General features: G+C 41.4%; 1 protein-coding gene across 2 annotated transcripts in view; it reads left to right on the forward strand.

Moving 5' to 3' along the window:
- PLCB1 (phospholipase C beta 1) overlaps positions 1-25851 on the forward strand; it is an 861266-nt gene that overhangs the window by 660691 nt on the left and 174724 nt on the right. For both annotated transcript variants that reach the window (XM_059892402.1, NM_174817.1), the window contains 4 exon segments: positions 2760-2917; positions 15216-15298; positions 22042-22126; positions 23403-23580. In XM_059892402.1, the coding sequence (XP_059748385.1) occupies positions 2760-2917; positions 15216-15298; positions 22042-22126; positions 23403-23580 (504 nt within the window).

The following is a 25851-nucleotide window of genomic DNA, read 5'->3' on the forward strand; positions in this document are numbered from 1 at the left end:
TGGCATTGCCTTTCTTTGCGATTGGAATGAAAACTGACCTTTTCCAGTCCCGTGGCCACTGCTGAGTTTTCCGAATTTGCTGGCATATTGAGTGCAACACTTTCACAGCATCATCTTTCAGGATTTGGAATAGCTCAACTGGAATTCCATCACCTCCACTAGCTTTGTTTGTAGTGATGCTTTCTAAGGCCCACTTGACTTCACATTCCAGGATGTCTAGCTCTAGGTGACTGATCACACCATCGTGATTATCTGGGTTGTGAAGATCTTTTTTGTACAGTTCTTCTGTGTATTATTGCCATCTCTTCTTAACATCTTCTGCTTCTGTTAGGTCTTTCTGTTAGGTCTTACTTACCGAAGTTAGTAACACTTAACAAAATATTAATGAAATTGCACATTTGTAACACTATTGGATATAATCAGTAATATACTTAAATAATATCCTAGGTAGTACACAAGAAAATCTGCTCTACTCTTGAATAGCTGTGCAATTTTCTGCAGGAGCTAGCATTTTTAATGAGTTAACCTGATTAATTATTTTAATTCTTCACTTCTTTAGCTAAAGTAGCCCTCCCTTAAGTTTAACAAGTAAATGAACATCATTTTTCCTTCATTCCCACTCTCCCTTTTTTGTTTATGCAGAAAAATCTTTATTACAACAAACTTTGAAGCTATTATAAATGGTAAATTAATTATCTAGCATCAGAAACTTTCTAGGTTATTTTGTCAGCATTTCTGCTTTTGCAAATATTTGTGTATTTAAAATGCCTTATTTTTTCCAGTAAAGAAAAGTGATTTTGCAAACCTACTTATTCAGCCTTTCCATGCATTTACTAGGGCTCTATAGAACTGAAAAATGTCACCCTATTGCTATGCTGATACTGGATGTTGTGAAATGCATATAAAACTAAAATTAAGCCATAGGTTTAATCCCATTTTCTCTGTCCTGTGTGTCTCCACTAAGCAGATCTTGTCCATTTCAAAATCATTTTGACAGTTTTCATTGATATATCAGTTTTAAATTACTGCTGAAAAAATGGAGGCATATTGAATATAACTCACAGGAAATCTTTAATGTGGAAATCCAAAAACTTCCATTTGTGTGTTGATGGTAGTGGACTTGCCTCAAAAATTATTTATTATTAATCTTCAAAAAAATTTATCAAAGAAATTTCCTGGTAATCCAATGGTTAGGACTTGGAGCTGTAACTGCCATGAACCAAGTTCAAGGCCTGGTCAGGGAACAAAGATCCTGCAATCTGCAAGGTGCAACCATAAATAAATAAATAATTTATCAAGAAATTACAACCTTCCATTGACTTCTTAAGTGAAATAGAAATAGTTGGGTTTCTACCCCTGCCCACAGATTTCTCAAGTGCTTGTTGACTACAATTCATATCACTTTACTGGAGATTTTCAGTTCTGCTTCCAGGGGTTTTTAATTTTGGTACATTTTATCTATTTTCTTTGCTATTTGTACTTTTGATGTCTTATCTATGAAACAATTGCCTAACCTAAGTCACAAAAATTTACCTCTACATTCTCTGTTTAGAGTTTTATCATTTTAGCCCATACAATTAGGAGCTTCATTGATTGTGTGTGTGTGTGTGTGTGTGTGTGTGTATTCTTTGTATGATGTAATAGGAATCCAACTTCACTATTTTCCATATGGCAATCCAGCTGTCCTAGCATCATTTCTTAAAAAGATGATTTTTTGCAGTGAATTGTTTTAGAATCCTAGCTGTCAGTCAGTTTAACATAATTGTGAGGGCTTATCTCTGGAGTCTCAATTTTATTCCATTGACCTATGTATCTAATCTTATGGCATTACCACTCTGCCTTGATCACTGGAGTTTGTAGTTAAGTTTGAAGCTGGGAAGTCTTCCAACTTTGACCTTATTTTTTACGATCATTTTTGCTATTCTGGGTCCTTTAAATTTCCATATGAATTTTGGGATCAATTTATACAAAAAAGACTGATAAGATTTTTATGGGAATTGAATTTGTAAATCAACTTGAGACATAGTGCCACCTTAACAATTTTAAGTCTTCTGCTCCGTGAACATGGGATGTCTTTCCATTTATCTAGGTCTTGTTTAATTTTGTTAAACAGTGTCTTATAGAGTACAAATTCTACACTTCATTTGTCAAATTTAAATTTAGTTCTACAAAGTTTTTTCCATTTTGCAAAGATAATGTTTAGCTATGCTAAGTGTTTGTGCCTTGGACAAAAATGACAGAAGGTTTGACTTGTATAATACAAGAGCCTGTCAATAATACTTATTCATAGGGAGAGTCAGAATGACAAGACTGAGGTTTGAAGTTATAATCCTGATCTTCCACTTACAGGCGTAGGGAACTTGGACAAATAAAATGTTCTATGCCATGTTTATTATCTGAAAATAGGCATTTAATAACAAAGATAGTTATATTGGGCAGATTTTTGTGAAGACTGAATGTAGTAATATATATAAAGTTCAAAGAATTATAGCTGGCACATGGTTAGCAGTTAATAAACATGAGTTGCTGTTATTGTTACATATCCTTTTAGTCTCTCTTCTCCAAACCCCTGCTAGGGGGCAACAGTTCCATTTGGGATTATGTTACTACCTCTGGTATGTTGAGACAGAAGAAAGGCTGAGAACTACTCAAGGTCTTGAACTCTTTGCTTTCCCATTGTTGAAGATCTCTTCTAGGAAACCATCAGTGTGTTCCTTGCTTTGTGTGAGTCTGAGATTCATTTTATTGACATTTTACAGCTGGCCAGCTGGCTGGAAACTCCTCCGTTGAGATGTATCGCCAAGTGCTCCTGTCTGGTTGTCGCTGTGTGGAGCTGGACTGCTGGAAGGGACGAACTGCAGAAGAGGAGCCAGTCATCACCCATGGGTTCACCATGACCACAGAAATATCCTTCAAGGTAGAGTGAATGAATATTACTAAGAGAAGAAGCTAGAGAGACCTGACCCCCTTTTTGGGTAAAATCTGCTTCAGCAGGTTTAGCAGTATAAGGATCACAGTTAAGTCCATAGGCTATTAATCATATTAGTAATTTCTGAGGCTAAAATTTAGCAGTTTTCACATGAGTGATTGGCATCAGATGAACTGATCACCAAAATCTAAGGAAATTGTCTTATAAAAGGAAATAACAATTTATTTGCCTATTTAGCACATTCTCTTTTTTTAAATTGTATTTTGTCATTGCGAAATACAACATATATAAAGAATTTGCTGTGCTAAGTTGCTTCAGCCATGTCTGACTCTTTGCAACCCCATGGACTGTAGTCCACCAGGCTTCTCTGTCCATGGGATTCTTCAGGCAACAGTACTGGAGTGGGTTGCCTTCTCCACATTGGGAGCATTGGGAGCAAAAAGTTTCCAATTCCCAGCTTTTAGCCCTGGAACACTTGGGATGTGATAAAATGAACATCTATCATTTGAGAGGGCAGCAAAAAGAACCAAGATTTTCAAGGGACAGCCAGGATTCAGTTTAGACAAATGGATTTCCTAATATTTTACTTGACAGCATATATATGTTCAGAAGGAATATTTACACCTTAAAATGTATTTACTATGTTATGAAATTGACTTTTCATGATTTCTGAAACTTCAGTTCAGTCACTCAGCTGTGTCCAACTCTTTGCAACCCTATGGACTGCAGCACACCAAGCTTCCCTGTCCATCACCAACTCCTGGAGCTTGCTCAAACTCATGTCCATTTAGTCGGTGATGCCATCCAACCATCTCATCCTCTGTTGTCCCCTTCTCCTGCCTTCAGTCTTTCCCAGCATCAGAGTCTTTTCCAGTGAGTCAGTTCTTCACATCAGGTGGCCAAAGTATTCTGAAACTTAGGTTACTATATAGCAATTACCCACTCCAGCATTCTGGCCTGCAGAATTCCATGGACTGTATAGTCCATGGGGTCGCAAAGAGTCAGACATGACTGAGTGACTTTCACTTTCACAAAATTTTACAACAATGTTTAATATGTGGTTGACCTTAATTCTGATGAAAATCTTTAGAAGTTTTATCTGCTCCTGAAGTTGAGCACTCTTTTTTTTTTTTTTTTTTTTTTTGGTATTTCACTGCTCAGACTTTATTGAGCTGGTAATCAAAGAAAAGCAATAGAAAACTGTTCGATTCTATCTCACTGTGGAGCAATGAATTTGGGCATCAACATAGCTAAGTTTGAATCTTGTCTTTGCTTTTATCAGTTGTGTGTCCTTAGACAAATTATATTAATTGTTCTGTAAGTTAACTTTTCATCTGTAAAACTGATACAATATTACCTTCACCAGGTCATTCATGGGGTGAGCACTCAATGTCTTTTGGTTTTTCTTTAATGGAAGATCCATGTGTTTTGGTTCCATTTCTGTAGTCCCCCACCTTCCCATCTCCTGCCATGGTCCCTTGTCGGCTAAGATACCAGCCCTAACCTGTTGGGATCTTTTTAAAAAGTGGGGGACACACAACCATGTGTGGAGTGGATGCAATTTGGGTTCATCCATCTGTTGATGGATGAAGAGGATCATGCAATGGGAGACAACACATCCAGATGGAAGCCTTGTGAGCTAGGGGACCGATGGACTTGTGCACATACCCACTCCAGGAGGGCCACTCACAGCCCTGCCCACCACCCACTCATGAGTCCATGTGAGGAGCAATTATATTTTCTTAAACATTTATAATCTTCAAGGTTGTCTGAGTTCCTTTAGGGGTAAGGGGGACTACAGGGGGAATATAAACACCAAGCACATTCTAAGGCATATTTATTTTATATGAAGCTTTTGCTTCTTGCCTCAGCCATCAAGTCAGCTTGGAATGAATCTCCCTGTTCACTCGACCTTACAAGTGGTCCTTCAATCACATTTGTGACCCCAGAGTCACGGGCTGGTGAGCATCTATTCCTGGGCTCCAGAAGCACAATTTTTCAACCACATGCACACACTTGTTGACAGATTTAGAGACTAAAAAACTAAATCTAGCTCAGAATTCTGCTTCCTCTCTCTGGCTACGGCAGTTGCGGGTGAGGTACGGCCAAAAAAGAGCAGGAAACTCGTCATCCTGGCGGTTGATTGGCACAGCTCTGCTTCCTGCTATTGTGTGTTTGCAGGATAGATAATTTTGTCAGAGATGTGAGTGTCTGGTGGTGGTGCTGGGTGGGGATGAGCGTGAGGAATAGAAATTCCAGCCTGTTTTGCAGAAACAGAGCAGGAACTCTCTGCATCAGGATTAGGACTAGAGGGAGGTGAGCGAAATGTCTTACATGCAAAACTTATAGAGGTGTCTATTCTCACTGGTGTGTAAATGCAGAGGTGGCACCTGAGATTGAGCATCTCTTTAAATTTTGCACTTAGGCACGTCATGTGCCTCACCCAAGTCCTAGCCCCGCTCTGCCTGATTATCAGCATGCAGCCTGCTCTTCCAGCACCGACTGTGTACAGTGACTTTTTCATAAAGGGTAAGAAGAGAAACGGGGCCACGGCCCTGTGCTCTCTCACCCTCAGTCACCCTGCCCGTGACTCCCTGGGCTGCAGCTCCACGGGCCTCTGTGCCATTTCCTGACCAAGCTAGGCAGGGACACCTCCCAGCCTTTGCCAGTTTGTGCCTCTGCCTGAGACAGTCTTCCCCCAGTTATCTGCATGGCTCACCGCTTAACTCCTTGCAAGTGTTAGTTGCTCGGTCGTGTCCGACTCTTTGCCAGGCTCCTCTGTCCATGGAATTCTCCAGGCAAGAATACTAGAGTGGGTTGCCATTCCCTCCTCCAGGGGATTTTCCTGGCCCAGGGATCAAACCTGGGTTTCTTGCATTACAAACAGATTCTTTACCATCTGAGCCACCAGGGAACTCCTTGAAGTCTTTCTCAAATGCCACCTTCTCAGGGAGGCCTCCTGGGACCTATTTAATACTGTGACCAGCCATCACACCCACTCCCACCTCCCTGGTCTGCTCCCCATCACTTTATTTCTTCCATTTACCAAGTGGCACCTTCTAACACTCTGCTTAATTTACTCAGTTATTTATTGAGTTCCTTCTTTATTGGCTGTGGTGTGTGTTCACTCAGTCATGTCCAACTCTTTGTGACCCATGGACTGTAGCCCACCAGTCTCCTCTGTCCTTGGAATTTTCCAGGCCAGAATACTGGAGTATGTTGCCATTTCCTTCACCAGGGGATCTTCCCAACCCAGGGATCAAACCTGTATCTCTTATATCACCTGCATGGGCAGGCAGATTTTTTACCATTAGCACCATTAGCTGTGGCCTTCTAATAGCATTGAGCACCATAAAAATAGGGATCTTTGTTTTGTTTTCTAATCTTCCCCAAGCACTTTAAAAAGAGTCTGGCAAAGGGCCTTCCCTGGCAGTACAGTGGCTGAGACTTCACCGTCCAATGCAGGGGGTGTGGATTCAATCCCTGGCTGGGGATCTAAGAGACCACATGCTCGTGGCCAAAACGCCGAAACAGGAATAGAAGCAATATTGTAATAAATTCAATAAAGACTTTAAAAATGGTCCAGAAAAAAAATCTTTAAAAAAATGTTTAAAAAGAACTGGCATGTAATAGGTACTGGTGAAAGGAAGCCTGGCATGCTGCAGTGGGGTCACAAAGAGTCGGACACGACTGAGCGACTGAACAACAATAAAATTTTTTAATTAATTTATTTTTATTTAAAGATAATTGCTTTACAGAATTTTGCCACTTTTTCCATCCCTGGTGGCTCAGACTGTAAGGAATCTGCTTTCAATGTAGGAGACCTGGTTCGATCCCTGGTTTGGAAAGATCCCCTGGAGAAGGGAAAGGCTACCCACTCCAGTATTCTGGCCTGGAGAATTCCATGGACTGAGGAGCTTGGTGGGCTACAGTCCATGAGGTCTCAAAGAATCAGACACAAATGAACAACACTTTCTCACTTTATTTCCACCCCCAAACAAATAGACAAACTATAGTGGAGACTTCATTTTTAGTCTTTCTTGCCTCTGTTCATCAGGAAGATGAATTTTGTCTTTCTCCATTTTTGCTGTAAAATGCCTATGTTGATAGGTGGTGAAAAAATTCTCTCAATGTTTGCCTGTCTGGGCTATCCTGTATATTTGGACCTGATCTGCATGGTGTAATTAGACTATATTCTATAGCCACAGTGTGTATTGCAGCAGCAAAATAAACCAAGTGCAAAAGTCCATCATTTTATGTCACACAGTTTATCTGCTCTAAGTCTATGTGATCTGGAAAGCTTTGTGAGGTCTATGATGTATCCCCACAGCGGAAGTTCCTATTGGCATCTACCGCCTATTTATTGTTGGGCCAAAATAAAAATGTGTGTTCTGGGAAAGTGGACATGCTGTAATTCAGCCTCTTTATGGAGGACTTTTTATTTTGCATTCTGGATTTATTTATTACACACCCCATATATCTGCCTGCTGGTGTCTTTGCCTCACTGCCTTAGTCTCTCCAATGGTCACGACATAGTAACTTGCCATTTGGTCTGCATTCTCTCTGCTCCCATGCAGTCTCCTTCCTCCCACCCTGGACGCCCACCTGCCTCCTCCACCCCCAAGCTGCTCCTACCCCCCTCCCCCATCCCAGGCGGCTCCTTTGTAACAACCAGCAATTATGTAAGATGGAAAACAGAGTCAAGTGATAAAGTATATAATAAAAATATATTAAATTTGAGTATGTGGTTAAATGGAGCATTTCTGGAAATAAAGCATCATTCTCTGAGAGAAGTAATAATAATTTAGGATGCAATTTAACTGCTACATAAATGCTCACATAAAATGGATATCCAAATACACCCTGCTATTGTCTGTCAAGGATAAAGGATTTCAAGGGCAGTTTTTCCCACTGGAAGCTAGTAATTGAGCCATATAGTGTATAGATTACTGGATCCAGTATTAGAAATCTATGAAAAAAGTGATTTTGGCTTAATAAGGGGCAATCAACCAGTAAGGTACTTTCAGGCCCGTCGTCCACTAAGGACAGCTTATGTGAAAGAAGTGAAGTGAAGTGAAGTCGCTCAGTCATGTCCAACTCTGTGCGACCCCATGGACTGTAGCCTGCCAGGCTCCATCCATGAGATTTTCCAGGCAAGAATACTGGAGTGGGTTGCCATTTCCTTCTCCAGAGGATCTTCCTGACCCAGGGATCGAACCTGGCACCAAACTTAAAAATTATGACTGGTCTCATCCTCAGCAGAATCCTCATCCTCGGGTGCCCCATGCAAAGTATTCCAAAGGTATGAAAAACCAAAAGCCCTCACAGGGAACTTGTTTTTTAAGTTCTCTCAAGTAAAATTGTTAGGGTTTCCCAGGTGACTCAGGTATAAAGAATCCTTCTGCCATGCAGGAAACATGGGTTCGATCCCTGGGTCAAGAAGATCCCCTAGAGAAGGAAATGGCAACCCACTCCCAGAAGGAAAATCCCATGGACAGAGGAGCCTGTCAGGCTACAGTCCGTGGGGTTACAAGAAGAGTCAGACACGAGTTAATGACTGAAAAATAACTAGTAAAATTGTAAGATGAAATTCGGCAGTGTTTAAAGGTTCAGAAAGGTTTCCAAGGCTAGAGCTATGGTGGAGATGGGGAGAGCGAGGAGGGCGAGGCTGGGAAGAAGAGAGCAAGGAGACTGTTGAGGTTCAGAGTGCAGTTCGGGAGCTGCTGGCTGGGGTTCTGGCACTGACTGCCTGCAGGACCAGGGGAAGCTCCCTTACAGATACAGCCTCTTTCTCAGGAGAATATGGGGGTGATAACAGTGCTTACCTCCTAGAGGTGTGCTGAGCATTCAGTGCTGTGCTTAGTCATTCAGTCATGTCTGACTCTTTGCGACACCATAGACTTTAGCCCGCCAGGCTGCTCTGTCCATGGGATTCTCCAGGCCAGAATACTGGAGTGGGTTGCCATGCCCTCCTCCAGGGGATCTTCCTAACCCAGGGATCGAACCCAGGTCTCCCACATTGCACGTGGATTCTTTACCAACTGAGCCACCAGGGAAGAATTCAGTGACCCTACTTAATATACAACATGGCTTAGAATGATACATGGTACATAGTGAGTACTCTATAAATGTTAGCTACTGACATTATAATTGAAACTTTTAAAGCCACACTTTTAAATAGTAGCAGTATTAAATATGCAAGGCGTTATTAAGTCAGGGTGAAGTGGGGGGTTGAATGAAGTCATTTGTAAAGCTGTCATGATAGAGGATGTGGGGAGTGCCCAGACACAACGTTTGGCCTCCACTTCACCTCTAGGAAGAGGCCAGAAGGCCACACTACGTGGCAAATGAAACACAGCCCAGTCTTGGTAAGAGGCCCAGTGGGAGCTGAGAAGGATGTGACTGGTGTGTCTGCAGGCTTCAGTGTGAACATGGGGCTCTCAGTCAAATGCAGAGACCAAATGTGTACAGTATCAGGGGCAGGAAAGGGGCAGGCAGGATACACAAAGGGCTTCCCTGGTAGATCAGTTGGTAAAGAATCCACCCCCAAGGCAGGGTTTGATCCCTGTATGGGGAAGATCGCTTGGAGAAGGGAATGGCTACCCACTCCAGTATTCCTGCATGGAGAATTCCATGGACAGAAGAGCCTGGTGGGCTACGGTTCATGGGGTCGTGAAGAGTTGGACATGACTGAGTGACTAACACTTTCACTTTCTCAGGATACATGAGTCAAGAAGGTCTAGGAAACCTAGAATTCAGCAGCATTTCAGGGCACACCAGAATCTCTACTGTGGGAATAGAGAGAACACCACTCAGAGAACAAGAAAGACAGGTGGGGACACGGACTCTACCATGTGTGCATTGCATTGGTCAAACACAAAGCGACATAGGCCCTTGGGTTTTCACTCACCTTCAGGCCTCTCATTGGCCTAAATGGTGATACGCAGGTCTGGGATTCAGTTCAGTTCAGTTGCTCAGTTGTGTCCAACTCTGCGACCTCATGGACTGCAACACACCAGGGCTTCCTTCCATCACCAACTCCCAGAACTTGCTCAAACTCATGTACTTCGAGTCAGTGATGCCATCCAACCATTTCATCCTCTGTCGTCCCCTTTTCCTCCCACCTTCAATCATTCCCAGCATCAGGGTCTTTTCTAGTGAGTCAGTTCTTCACATCAGGTGGCCAAAGTATTGGAGTTTCAGCTTCAGCACCAGTCCTTCCAATGAATGTTCAGGACTGGTTTCCTTTAGGATGGACTGGTTGGATCTCCTTGCTGTCCAAGGGACTCTCAAGAGTCTTCTCCAACACCACAGTTCAAAAGCATCAATTCTTTGGCTCTCAGATTTCTTTATAATCCAACTCTCACATCAATACATGACTACTGGAAAAACCACAGCTTTGACTAGATGGAACTTTGTTGGCAAAGTAATAATGTCTCTGCTTTTTCACATGCTATCTAGGTTGATCATAGCTTTTCTTCCAAGGAGCAAGCGTCCTTTCATTTCATTCTGGCAGTCACCATCTACAGTGATTTTTGGAGCCCCAAAAAATAAAGCCTCTCACTGTTTCCACTGTTTCCCCATCTATTTGCCATAAAGTGATGGGACCAGATGCCATGATCTTAGTTTTCTGAATGATGAGTTTTAAGCCAACTTCTTCACTCTCCTCGTTCACTTTCATCAAGAGTCTCTTCAGTTCTTCTTTGCTTTCTGCCATAAGGGTGGTGTCATCTGCGTATCTGAGGTTATTGATATTTCTCCCGGCAATCTTGATTAAAGCTCGTGCTTCATCCAGCCCAGCATTTCTCATGATGTACTCTGCATATAAGTTAAATAAGCAGGGTGATGATATACAGCCTTGACATACCCCTTTCCTGATTTGGAAACAGTCTGTTGTTCCATGTCCAGTTCTAACTGTTGCTTCTTGACCTGCATACAGATTTCTCAGGTGGTAGGTCAAATGGTCTGGTATTCCCATCTCTTTAAGAATTTTCCACATTTTGTTGTGATCCAGACAGTCAAAGGCTTTGGTATAGTCAATAAAGCAGAAGTAGATGTTTTTCTAGAACTCACTTGCTTTTTTGATGATCCAAAAGATGTTGGCAATTTGATCTCTGGTTCCTCTGCCTTTTCTAAAACCAGCTTGAACACTGGAAGTTCACAGTTCATGTACTGTTGAAGCCTGGCTTGGAGAATTTTGAGCATTACTTTGCTAGCGTGTGAGATGAGTGCAATTGTGCAGTAGTTTGAACATTCTTTGGCATTGCCTTTCTTTGGGATTGGAATGAAAACTGACCTTTTCCAGTCCTGTGGCCACTGCTGAGTTTTCCAAATTTGCTGGCATATTGAGTTTCATAGCATCATCTTTTAGGATTTGAAATAGCTCAACTATAATTCCATCACCTCCACTAGCTTTATTCGTAGTGATGCTTCCTAAGGCCTACTTGACTTTGCACTCCAGGATGTCTGGATCTACATGAGTTACCTGGGTTATTTACCCAGTTATCTGGGTCATGAAGATCTTTTTTGTATAGTTCTTCTGTGTATTCCTTCCACCTTCTCTTAATATCATCTGCTTCTGTAGGTCCATACCATTTCTGTCCTTTATTGTGCCCATCTTTGCAGGAAATTTTCCCTTGTTATCTATAATTTTCTTAAAGAGATCTCTAGTCTCTCCCATTCTTATTGTTTTCCTCTATTTCTTTGCATTGATCACTGAGGAAGGCTTTCTTATCTCTCCTTGCTATATTATCTGCAATCCATACAGAAAAAGCAGCACCAATCTGAGATTGCTCATTGCAATCAGAAAAGAAAAATGGCAAAAACCAAGATGGTTCTCTAAAACCCGTTCAGCAAAACTCTGTGTCATTTTCACATGCATTTCAACAACGAAAACAAAACACAAGGCCATGGCCACTTTCAACAGATATCACAGGAAGGGGAGTGAATATGTGGGGATGACAACAAAATCTATCCCAGCAGTTAGTACAAGGATTTTTGACCAGGATGATAGAGGTGGAGGTGGAAATATTTGGTTATATTCCAAATATATATTTGGACAGGATTACATATGAATTAAAAGATGTGATAGAAAGAGGAATCAAGAGTGGCTCTCATGTGCTTTGCCTGTAGCCAATAAAACAGTGCCAAATTTAGGAAATAAACAAAATCTAGCCCCCTTTTATCCCATGTATCTACCCACTTCCCTTATGATATCTCTTTGCAGTTCTTTTTTTTTTAATTGAAGTATAGTTGATTTATAATGTTTTGCAAACTCTGCCATACAATATGATTCAGTAATATACACATATACATTCTTTTTTTATATTCTTTTCCATCATGGCATATCCCAGGAGATTAGATATAGTTCCTATGCTATACAGTAGGATCTTGGTGTTTATCCATTCTATAAGTAATAGTTTGCACCTACCAACCCCAAATTCTCAATCCACCCCCCCCTTCTCCCCTTTGGCAACCACAAGTTTCACCTCTATGTCAGTGAGTCTGTTTCTGTTTCATAGATAGGTTCTTTTGTGCCATATTTTAGACTCCATATATAAGTGATATCATACGGTATTTGTCTTTTTCTGATTTAGTATGATAACCTCTAGTTGCATCCATGTTGCTGCAGAAGGCATTATTTTGTTATTTTTATGGCTGAGTAGTATTCTATTGTATATATATACCACATCCTCTTTATCCATTCATCTGTCAACAGACATTTAGGTTTTTTCCATGTCTTGGCTGTTGTGACTAGTGCTGTGTGATTCTTTCGAGGCCTTTGATCTTAGGTGGCTAAGGTCATTAGCTGCATGCTGCTGCTGCTAAGTCACTTCAGTCATGTCCAACTCTTTGCAACTCCATAGATGGAAGCCCACCAGGCTCCCCCATCCCTGGGATTCTCCAGGCAAGAACATTGGAGTGGGTTGCCATTTCCTTCTCCAATGCATGAAAGGGAAAAGTGAAAGGGAAGTCGCTCAGTCATGTCCAACTCTTAGTGACCCCATAGACTGCAGCCTACCAGGCTCCTCCATCCATGGGATTTTCCAGGCAGGAGTACTGGAGTGTGTTGCCATTGCCCTCTCCAATTAGCTGCATGGGATTTAGCAAAATAGTTAAGTGCACAAACTCTAGAGTCAGACAGAATTTCCTGGGGTTTCTTGGACTCTCTTCTCTGTGATCTTGGGCATATTGGTTAATATCTCTTGAGTTTTCATTTTATAATCTGTAAGATGACATATAGTATTTTCCTTAGGGAATGTCTATGACATGAGATAAGATCTTTGTCTGGAATGTAAACGCTCATCTAATGGCAGCTATGTTTGTATTAGTTGGGTTTAGGGTGAATGGAGAGGGAGGCAGCAGCAAGTAAGTAACCTTGGTTCCCTTGAGACTGTCTGCCCATCCCAAGCTGCGTCCTTTATCTCCTCTCTCTGCATCCTCACAAGCTTGTGGAATGAGGCTTATTACTCCCACTTTGCAGGCCAGCAAGCTAAATGTACAGAGGTATTAAGTGATTTTTCTCAAGGTCACACAGCTTGTAAGGCTAAGAAGAGGGATTCAGATACAAGCCTGTTTGAATCCAAAGCCCACACTCAAATAAATCAAATAAAGAGTTTAAAATCTGACCATTGCTTGCTATTTATAGCACACTTATTTTTGATGGTATCAACTAAAATAATGTATGAAAGGCAATCTGTGAATTCACTGTTAGAAACAGTGAGTGATTCTTTTGCTCCATGCAGTCAATTCCTTCTTAGAGGGTATATGCAAATGCAGTCTAGAATTAGAAAGCCTTATTTATACTCTGCGGCCAGAGAAATAGCTTCCTGGCATGGATAGAAAGCAAGCTATGAATTCTTCAAGGAAAGTAGAGAAGATAATGGAAAGGCCTCAGGCATAAGGATTCAGAGTAAAAATTCCTACTTGGAAGGAGAAGATGTAAAGAATAAATGTAAACAAAATTAAAAAAAAAAAAAAAGGATGTGAAGCCACAAGAGTATTGACAGTGATATAATTAAAAATAATAAGATCCATCCTTTAACACCAGCTCCTTTAATACCATCCTTTAATACCAAGGAAAACATTTTGAAAAACTAATGTCCAAAGTTGGTGAATATGCATTGAAAGCTCCTCTATTATTCTAGGGAGTCTAAGATGAAAAGTAATTTGGAGAAACACAGGAGACTAGAAAAATATTCTTATTTTTAATTTGATAATTCCCCTTCTGATAATTCATTCTTTAAAAATAATTCAAAATTAAAGGGAAAAATGAAGAGTTTCTTTGGAGAATTATTTGAATGATAGCTCTTAAAATATGGCTGTCCAACAATTGGATAGTGGTTAAATAAATTATGATATTGCCACTCCCTAAAATTGTATACAGATATTAAAGCTGTGACCTATACATTAAAAAAATAGATTAAAAAATGAAGTACTGACACATATTACAGAATGGATGAACCCTGAAAGTAGGCTCAGTGAAGGATGCCAGACATAAAAGGCCACATGTCGTATGATTCATTTATTTGAAATGTTAGGAGTAGGTGAGTCTATGGAGATAGAACATGGATTAGTGGTTGCCTATGTCTGAGTGTGTGGGATAGGGTTGGGAAAATGTAGAGTGACTGCTAATGGGGACATAGCTTTGTGGGGGGGTGATTAAATGTTTTAACTTAGACTGGGGAGATGATTGCAAAGTGTGAATATTAAAAATTTTCAGCTGTATACTTTGGATGACAATATTAACAATACATAGCAATATTAAACAATGTAAACAGTAAACATAACAATAAACAATATTCATAACAATATAAACAATAAACAATATTCATAACAATATTAAAATACAAATAAAATATTTACTAAGTTATGCAAATACACGAGAAACAAATGTAGAAATAAATATAACAAAATGCCTGCAGTGGTTTGATTCAACAGGTGAATTTATGGATGAAAAATTTTGCCTTCTCTTTGTCCAAAATTCTTATAATGAGATTAGAATTCTTTTATTATTAAAAAAAAAAAATGTAATTACCAAAGAGGAGAACCATTCCCCTTCACAATTATGACTCCCCTCCACCCAAATCCAGTTTTCTTTCTTTTATCTTGCTAAGATAAGAGTAATAAAATTTACAATCCAGCAGCCTGCAAACCCCTTCTAGCTATTTTAGGCCATTTGATACAATTCTATGAATGAAAAAGACAATGGTATTAAAGGGTTTAACTCAAAAAAATAGACACATTAAACTTCTGGCTTATTGAATACATATGTTCTCATTTCTAGGAAGTGATTGAAGCCATTGCTGAATGTGCATTTAAGACTTCACCTTTTCCAATTCTGCTTTCATTTGAGAACCATGTGGACTCGTAAGTATTCAGCACATTCAGTAGTGAGTCCTTTCTCCAGACAGAGCATGTTTAATCATTGTTCATCAGATTTAAGATATTTGACATTATTAATGCTGTTCCTCAATTAAGCTGTATATTAAGTGGCATATGTTCATCTGTATATGATGGGATTCATTGGTTTAAATTTCATTAATATTAGAATGATCCATTGGACTTGTGGAATCTATTTTCTTGCCATGATAGGGTTTTAATTTAAGGACTCCTCTTTTTACAATGAAATGAAACCCATTTCCTTATATAATACATGTCTCTATTTCAGTGGCTGCTCTTATAACCCTCCTTCATTAGCTCTTTCTACTGTGTGCAAATTTATAGTCAGTTTTGCCACCCTAAAATGGCCGGTTCTGTACACACTAGAGCTGATAGAGGTGAGTTAAATATATTAATTATATTTTGCCACTTTGTACTTACACAGAACTCAGACCACCAAATTCTCCCTCCTTCCTATTTTTGTTGGTTTCCCATTTGTTAATATTTTATTTCAAAACAATGTGAGTTTTTTGCTGAACCACATAAAAAATAGGTAATTTTTACTTACCTTTTTCATTCATTTTAAGGCAAAGGATCAGAGTTAGGCACATTTACATCAGATACGTACATATTAATTTATCACACAGTTACTCAATCTAAAGAGATTCAAAGTGAAAGATTTTCATCTACGTTGAGTCAAAATTGAATAAACTAAAATTCTAGTCTCTGGAATTAATGTCTGGAGACTAGTCAGACACTATGGTCACTAGTACTGACCACCACTGCTCACAAGAGCGTTTGGGAAGCTCTCTGTTTCATTCAAGCATCTAAGCTGCCACCTAAGCCAGTTTTCTCCACTAAAAGCCTATAACACCTATCCCAAGTTGGCCCACAGATTTCTTAGATCTCTTTTTATCCTCCTTTCAGTAGAAAATCTTTTCCAGGCCACTGATTCCCTTTGTCCAACTAATTTGCAACACAGGCTTCAATTCACTAATTCTTAAAGAATTCACTAAACCTTAAAGAACCAGTTAGGTAGTGACCGAATTTCAGCTTGAGCAATTTCAAAATAGTTAAATCATTTGTTTATATATATATGTGAAGAGAGACCTTATTTAGAAGTAACCAAATTATAATTATTTGTATTTCTAGTTTGCCCTCAGGAAATCCATACTACATTTACCAGCTCATGACTCTATTTCATTAGGAAACAACATCCAGTGAATAATGTAATCATTTGGCACATAGTTTTTCTAGCACTCCTGAGGGGCAGCTGAAGAGAAAAGCATTTATTCTGTTTCATTGCAATTTCTTTTCTAATGAAAGGAGAACCTCTTTAGTTCCTGTATTTAGTACTTCACTTGCTGTGACAACTCTGATGTGCGTGTGACTTTCCTCATCTCGGCCCATCTATTTGTAACTGGGCTCTAACAATGCCTTTTTTTCAAGAACACCACTTCCTGGAGAGATTGACGTGTCCTTTCCTTTTTGCAGAAATATCTCCAAGTCTAGTACACTCATTTTCTTCAGGAAATGTTTCTATGTAAGTTAGACAAAATGAAAAATTCCGGTACCATCCTTGAGTGTCATAACCTTGAGTGTCCACCCTTGAGTGTCATTGGACTTTACCATGTAGCCAGAGAGGCATCAACAACCACCAGCACCACAAACTAAACAACAGCTAATATTTATTGACTATATATTACGTGCCAAGCAAGGTTCCAAGCATTAGCTCATGTAACCTCACCACAAACCCAGGTGCTCCTAGAAATAAATATTTTTATCATTGTCCATATTTTACAAGTGATGAAACTGAATCCCAAAGAGGGTGAGTAACTTGCCCAAGGCCAGGCAGCTAAAATGTGAGAGTGGGGATTTAAATTTGGCTAATGTGGCTTCAAAACTCATCTGTTTAAGCAATACCACCCCCAAGCCTAAACCAAAGGATCATGAGCATTCCAAACATGGATAAAGACAAGCAGAGCATTCCACAAGGCAACAGCCTGCAAGTGGTCATGTTTTTGTGGCTCACGACCTTAACCACAGCATATTTTTTTAGTCTTCAACCCCAATCATACAGAGAGCCAAACTGAGCATGAAAACTAAATCTACAGTGGACATAACATAAAAAAGATTGTCCCCTAATACAGCCCTTTCAGGTTGGAAAAAAAATGAGAAATTGAGCTGCTAAAAGTTCATTAATAATGCATGAATAACAAAAGAAATCAGGAAAACAGCCTTCCTAGGATGCTATGATATTGATCCCAAACCACTGAGATGATGGAATGGCAGTGAAATCCTGAGATGCTGAATTGTATTGTGGGAGGAAGTTTTTTGCTTCCTATTTCCATTGTCCTTGAGCCTCACACACATATCAACATCATTCAGCTACAGTTCTTTCCTGGGAGGACTGTCACACACCCCAAGAAAATTGACAAGCTTCCCCTTTGCCGGTAAAACGTTATGTTTGACTCGTGGGCCATCCCACCTCATTGCTGAACAAACCAGTGGTGGATACCATTCATCAGTTATAGCACTCCTCTCCACTGAACTAGATACACCAGATACAGAATCTTACTCAACACAGGACACACACACCCAAAATATCTGAAACCTATATGCCATCTCTGCTGCTAAGTCACCTCAGTCGTCTCCAACTCTGTACAACCCCATAGACAGCAGCCCACCAGGCTCCGCCGTCCGTGGGATTCTCCAGGCAAGAACACTGGAGTGGGTTGCCATTTCCCTCTCTAATGCATGAAAGTGAAAAGTGAAAGTGAAGTCGCTCAGTCGTGTCCAACCCTCAGTGACCCCATGGACTACAGCCTACCAGACTCCTCCGTCCATGGGATTTTCCAGGCAAGAGTACTGGAGTAGGGTGCCATTGCCTTCTCCGTCTCTAGCAACAGTTATTTTTTTCTCCTTTGTACTGTGTATACAAAATGCCAGAATCAGAACCCTAGTCCCAGCCCACTTGAGCCACGCCTTCAAAACAAACCCACATTGGAAAAAAAGGAAGGAGACCTCTGAATTTTTTTTGGTTTTCTCTCCTAATATTTGAAACTACCTATCAATGAGTGACAAGGAGAAATCTTCAGTGAGCAGCTGACAACTTTTCTTCCACCTGCTATGTCACAGCCCCATAAAATGCAGAATTCCTGAGCTTCACCTCCACACCTGTATTTGAATTTGTATAGTAAGACTTTGAATCATATTTTTTACAAGTCCCAGTTAACTGATGGGCCACCTACTTTGTAATTTGTAAACTAGCACTTTCACTAAAAGAATTCTCCACTACACTCAAGTGAAGAAACCACCACACCTGGTTCAGCCACAGAGAATGTGAGATTTTGGATGAAGTCCTTAATTGCCAGAAGTTGTAAATCCTTTATATATAGGAAGGGATTTGTAAATCCTTCATATATATTTCATATATAGAGAAGGAGGTTGGTTTAGTTCACCTTGGATGATGTGGGCTTGCTCCTTGGTCAGAAAACTGATCATCTTGCCAATGTTTAACATGTCCATATAAGTCTGGTGTGGCCTGAAGCTCAAAATGTATTTGTGAATATTTTCCTCTCACTGTATCTCCATGGTAGCCAGTGTTGATGTTCTAAATGCTTTAGGATTTTTTTTTTTTTCTCTCTCTCATGGCAAATGTAATGCCTTGTTTGTGCAATTATGACCCACAATTAAAGTTTCTTTGTTCTCCTCTGACTTCTTCTGCTCAGTTTGCTTTCTGTTCTAGTTAGGTCCCCTCTAGATGTGCATGTGTGTTTGATCTTCAAACACATCTTCCTTTATCCATGGACACTGCCTCTTGTTATCCCCATCTTGGCTCATGGTGAAGCAGGTTTTAGAGTTTAGGTCAAACACAGATCCTTGCTCTCCAAAGTGTGGTTGATCCATGGACCAGCAGCATCTACATGATCAGGAAGCTTGTTAGAAATGCAGAATCTCAGGCCTCACCCCAGTCTTTGCCTTGGAATCTTCATTTTCTTAAGACCCCAGGTGATTTGGTGAAGTGATAGAGCACTGCTCTAAACACTGAGGTTCATTAACCAGCTGTTTATTATCTGCAGGCTTGTTACAAATGCAAGTTCCAAGGCTCCACTGCCAGCTCAGTGAATCAGGGGCCTGGGGACAGAGCTCTGGCACCTGCAGCATTAAAAGCCAAGGTGATTCTTTAGTGGAATCGAGTAAGATTTTGGCTTAGCAAAATCCTCCCGAGGGTCTGATTTGGGGACCGCATGACAGAGGACAGAGTCTACCTGCCACCTGTTTAGACACACCTGGGACATCATCCTGAAGTTCCTCTAAGAGTGAGAATACAGCTCTACTAGAAATCCCAAAAGCAGGGTGTTAGGGAATAAATCCTTCCTTTTCACTCCAGGCTTCTGAGCAAAGGAACTTGGGGCTCTCAAGGAAAGTGACATCCTTGAGGAAACTGGTGAGTTAGTTCACCCATCACAGTGGTTCCCCAACTTGAGTGTATATGAGAATCCTCCAGAGGGGGCCTCTTGAGACCCCTGAGCCCTACTCCCTTCTTTCCTTCCTTTCTGACTCAGAACCTGAGATTCCAACATGGAACTTGCCTGTCTTCCCAGGAGGCCTTGAATCTGCTTTTCTAACCAGCTCCAAACCCTGTTGATGCTGCTAATCTGTGGACCACACTTGGAACAGAAAAACTCCATTTAATAGCATCATTCCATGAAAGTGAAGTGGAAGGGTTGGACAGTTTCTTTTGTGCAGCCTGGAAAGTAGCTGCTGTTGTTATTCACATTGTTATTGTTGTTCATGGACCACAGCTTTGCCGTGGTGAAGGGGCTTGTGTAACTCAGTGAAGCTAGGAGCCACGCAGTGCAGGGCCACCCAAGACGGACGAGTCATAGTGAAAAGTTCTAAGAAACCGTGGTTCACTGAAGGAGGGGATGGCAACCCACTCCACTCGCCTGGAGAACCCTGGGGCAGCATGGAACATGTAGGCCCAGGCTCAATGGGCTTTTCTAATCTACAGCTGCAGAGCCCACTGGCTTGGTGGAGCCCTGGAACCAGCTGTCTTTTGGGCAAAGGCATCTGAACTGTGAATGCCCAGGGATGCTTTGCCAAATCAGCCACTTCTGCTTGTCCCTCAACTATAACACGTTATCCTTTAACAACCACTCCCAGTGCTTTTAGGATCAGTTCTTCAGTTGGCAGGATTTCCTCCATCAGTGATACTGCTGGGAGAACTGCAGGATATTCCAAAGGCTGCGTGAGTCACACAGGATAATCCCCAACTGGTCAAAACGGGTGTCATGAGAATTTGGGAGTTGTCGTGTAGAGTTTTGCGAGTTCTGTGAAGCTCTGCTTTGCCTCCCCTTGCAGTTCAAGAAGGTAGTGAACTTGGGCCTTGAATGTGAAGCCCAGAGAACTCATTTGACACCTCCTCTAAATATATGTTTTTTAGAAAGGGGATATGAAGAGTGCTTTCCCTATGGATCCATTGCAATATGATTTGAACCCCCAAAACATCCCCCTTCCCAGGAAAAAGCATGGTCCATGATCCAGCTATAATAGTCATGGTAAAAGGAATGAAAATTAGAATTACATTTGTTAATCAATTTGCACTGTAGTAAAGAAGTTTTATCACTTACTTATTCTTACTACAGCCCCAGTTCTGCTAAAATGTATTAACATTGCAGCACGTAGAGACAACTATTGGAAATCGAGTCCAACAGCCTATAGATCAAAATCACAGTCCATAAAACCTGATGGAATTGGATACCTTTATAATGATATTTAACATCCTACAGAACGAGAATGGCTTTTTAAAAGGTCAAGGGAAGCAGTTTTGCAAGATTATGGATGTTCCTTCGTATCAACTCTGTTTATACATGAGCAGGCTCTCATTCCTCCCGTCTAGCTGGCAGAGGCTTCCTTGCAGCATTGGGATCATCTTCCTCTTCAAAGGTGTTTGCATCTATTACTTCACTTCATCTCCTCAGCATCCTCTGCCCCTTTCCAAGAACAATTATTTTCCTCTACTTTTTATAGACCCTGAGAGGTTGAGAGCCTGGAACTCAGCTCAACCAACTTAACAGCTCCAGCCTTTTCCCATCAGACCAAGTTCCCCTGGCACCTCATTAGGCTGACACCAGCTTTGTGCCCCTCTTGTGCACAAAAGGGCTGCAGACACCGTTCCCCAAGATGCCTGCTTCACTTGTCTTTCCTTCAGTGCCCTTTCCCAAGTGGACACACTTCTGCCTGTCAGCCTTTTCGCTTCTGCATTTTTAGATTCTCTCTTTTTCTCTGTCCACCTTCCTCCCTGTTTCTTCACCTCCTTTTAAATACTTCTTTGCAGTGCAACTCCATCTGTTAGACAAATCTCACCCAAAAATTCACATAGAGTCATGAATGAGTTCTACCCCCAAGTATCTGGCATTTGACTTAGAATTGGGAAATTAACCAAAACGGACTGAGTCTCTAACCCTGGGACATTCAAGCATCCAGGAATAGGCAGGTGACCTGCTGTCCCCTCCATCTGTGTCCTCGGTGGAAGAGCCTCCTCTCTCCACCTGCCTGTGGCATTCACATCCACACAAGTGGGAACTGCAAGCAGGAATTTAGAAAGATGAAAGCAGTCCCAACGGTAAGGGGAGGAATGCCGTCTGTCTGTGACCTGTACGGTGCAGCCATGCTGAGTGAGGCGCCTCTTGCATCACCGCCCGCTTTCGCCTCTCCCCCCTCAGGCCGAAGCAGCAAGCCAAGATGGCGGAGTACTGCAGACTCATCTTCGGCGACGCCCTCCTCATGGAGCCGCTGGACAAGTACCCGGTAAGCGTTCTAAGCCCATCCCTATGACCGGCTTAGGGGGGCTCCCTTAGCCCGCTCCGTGTGTCTGTCTCTTGGTGTGTGTCACGCAGTTGACCGTGAGCCCTCGGGAGGCTGGCGGGGAGCCCCTGACGGGGCAAACCCCTGTCTGACTGCTCCTCTGCCCTCACCCTGCTCCGCTCCCTGCCCCTCGAGAGCCAGCCAGGGCTGCAAAATCCCCACCACAGCATCCGCCCACAGAGGGAGCCCCGGGGCGCAGGCTTTGAGCACGTCCGGGATCCTCACCTCTGAAAGACGCGGGCCAGGAAAACAGGACGTTGAAGGCGGTGGGGGGCATTCCAGCCTGCCTCTGCTGGCCACGCTTCTCTTTTCCGCATGTGCCCAGCACAATCCAGGCTGCCCTGTTGCTGTGGCCGTATCCCTGCTTGGGGAAGGAAAGCAGCAGAAAGATGGTCTCGTTGCCTCTTCCCTCCTCAGCCCCTGCCCCACTGTCCACCCGTCTCTCCTGTTTTCACACCAGTCCTCAAATTGGTTGCAAGTGAAGAATCGAGGACCCGCTTACAGAAGCCCTTAGACTTTCTAAAAATAACCTGTCTTTGAGACTTGCGCACATGCTGTCTGATATATAATATCCTTCTCATGGGAAATTGATTTTCCCCATTAGATGGACAAGCTGAATACACTAGAAACAAGGCTTGCAAACAGCTTGAATTTCAGGGCCGGTGGGTAAATCTGAAGCCACCCAGTCCACTTCTGCTGAGGCCAAGAAGATGTGCCACTTTACAGTCTCATGCCAGGATGAGGACTTTGCTGCTTTTAAACTGCATCATCTGAAAAGTGGATTCTGAGGACTTTCCCAGAAGCTCCTGCTTGTCTTTGCCATCTTCCTGGCAGGAGTCACACTGTGACAGGTTTCCATCCTTTGATAATCCAAGCCGAGGCCTTCCAATCTGTTCTAAATCAAGATGGTTGGATTCATGCCCAACAGAAAACTCATGAAACTTTAGGTTAGCAGGCCAAATCACCCAATACATGTCTATGGCTGTATTCATGTGTATTTCTTGTGGAAAAATAAAGGGTACAGTATTTAAAATATACCTTTCATGTGAAAAAAGGAAGAGCTATGAACCAGCCCCTACATAAGATACTTTAATGAGCTGTGTTGAAGGTAGTAAAGAACAGTCTAGAAGCTTGTGGTATCTAATGCAGTCCTTGGGTTTGGGGATAGAATCTGAAAGGAAAGGTCAGTGTTTTTAAAGAACGTGTTTTTCTTTCTTAGTTGGAATCTGGAGTTCCCCTTCCAAGTCCTATGGATTTAATGTACAAAATTTTGGTGAAAAATAAGAAGAAATCACACAAGTCGTCAGAAGGAAGTGGCAAGAAGAAGCTCTCAGAACAAGCTTCCAACACGTACAGCGACTCCTCCAGTGTGTTTGAGCCCTCGTCCCCAGGAGCCGGTGAGAGGCTGGTAGACTCTCATTCCTCTGTTATGTGTGGGTTTAAGAACGGCTGCTCTGGAAGTAACTTAGAAGGACTTTTAACATTGCCACCTGGGCACAGTAAACTGTGTTGGTTTTCTATTTCTGTTTTAAAGCCAGTGGTTTAAAACTGCACAAACATATGAGCCCCCAGTTCTATGAGGCAGAGGCCCACGTGACCTCACCAGGCTGAACTCCAGGCATCAGCAGGGCTGCTTTTCCTTCTGGAGCTTGAGGGAATCATTCCTTGCACTTTCAGCTCCTAGAGGCAACCCACATCCATTGGCTCATGGCCCCCTTCCTCCAAGTTCAAAGCCAGCAAGATCCCATCTCACTTCTTCCGTCACCATGTCTCCCTAGGACCACAGTTGGAAAAGGTCCTCTGCTTTTAAGAACTCACGTCATTACGCTGGACCTATCCAGATAATCCAGAATAATCTCTCCCACTTCAAGGTCCTTAACTTAATCTCATCTGAAAAGTCCCCTGTGCCATGTATTCACAGGACACAGGACATGTTCACAGGACATGGACATTTTGGGGAGGTCGCCATATAAGCCAAATAATCTCTGGAGGAGCCAGGTGATTTTTAAGCTTCTCAGGACAGTGATCCCTTGACATTAACTGCAGATCTGGACCCAAGATGGTCACCAAATGCATTCTCATTGTTGAAGAGTTCTGAGTCATTCAGTTCATCCATATTTTCCAGAACTCTTTTAAAATGTAAATGGTAGGTTACTTGAATTATCTACTAGAGCTACTAGATGATGTTTAGTATCATTTATTTTCATATTAGATTTAAGTTGAAATAGACTTTTGTGATTGATGAAAAAAGAATTCAAAGCAGTCACCCATTTCCTTTGAATTATTTGTCATTCAGTCTAAGTTTTTTTCCAGTTCTAGTCAGAATCTTGGTAGTCTGAAAAGATCTGAAGTGATGGCATTATGAAGATCTCCTGATTGGAGGCTGAATATGTGAAGCAAACTTTAAGCTTGAATCTAGAAAGTTCTTCAATAAAAATTTAGCTAACATTGGGACAGTGGCTTTGGAAAAGGGTTTGGCAGCCTCTACAGAAGCTAAACTGAACAGATGCATATGAAGTCCCTGTACCCCAGAGAATTCTATTCCTAGGTCTAGAGCCAACAGAAGTACATGTAGATGCTCACCAAGAAGTATGGGCAAGAACTGCTTAAAGCAGCACTATTCAGAGTAGCACATCAACAGATAAATACATTGTGCAATATTCACCTCATGGAATAATGTGTAGCAGTCTTCAGTGCACACAACAACATAGATGACTCTCATTTAGAAATATAATGTTGAGGAAAAGATGTCAAATGCAAAAGTAAGTATCCACTGTCTGATCCCATTTATATAAAGTACAGAAATGGCAGAACTAACCAGGACTTTTGGAGGTCAAGAGAGGGTTACTCCTGGTGAAGAGGTGACCGGAAGGGACCCAAGGAGGCTTCTGAACACTGGTTACGTTTTGATCTGGGTACCATTACTGTACACATGTGGTATGCATACTTCTCTGTATATCTATCATATGTCAATTAAAAGATTTAAAAATAAATTTAAAAAGTTAAAATACAAACTCTAGGTAAATCAGAAAAAAAGAAAAGATTCATCAAGAGCCTGACTTATCTTTTCTTCTACTTTTCCATCATAGTTACCAATTACTTTTATTGTTTACATTAAAATCCTTGTCCACAGACATTATGTAATTCCTAGAAAGATTTTTTTGGTAGTTTTTAAAAGTGTGTTTAAAACATAACTACACAATTCTGATTCTTTTTTCAAAAATAACTTCTAGTCTCAGTGAGAATGTTCTTTTTGAAGTTTTGGAAAGCAAGTCACTAACAGGCCACCAATCTCCCAGCACGATTCTATCCCTTGAGTAAACCAAGTCTTCCCTTGTGTGTGGGAGCTTGTTGTTTTACCTTCGCCAGTTCTCTTCTTCTTATTAACTGGATGCATGACACAAATGACGATTTTTACAGGCGATGAACATTATTGCTTAATTCAGAGAAAGAGCTACAATCTGTTAGTAATTCAGTGGATTTCCTAAACTAGCCCCATTCTTTGTTGTGCAATATTTATTTATTGTGATGGAAATTTTTTGACATTTATATATGTAAGTAGGCCCCTGAATAAAGACTGCTACTAATTTGCCATTTGGCTTGTCAGTGTGCTCAGTATTGGGAAATCAAGTAACTTGAAAAATGAAATATTTCTTATACCAAAGCTA

The sequence above is a fragment of the Bos taurus genome, chromosome 13, assembly GCF_002263795.3.
Source record: "Bos taurus isolate L1 Dominette 01449 registration number 42190680 breed Hereford chromosome 13, ARS-UCD2.0, whole genome shotgun sequence".
In the NCBI taxonomy this organism is placed as follows: Eukaryota; Metazoa; Chordata; class Mammalia; order Artiodactyla; family Bovidae; genus Bos; species Bos taurus.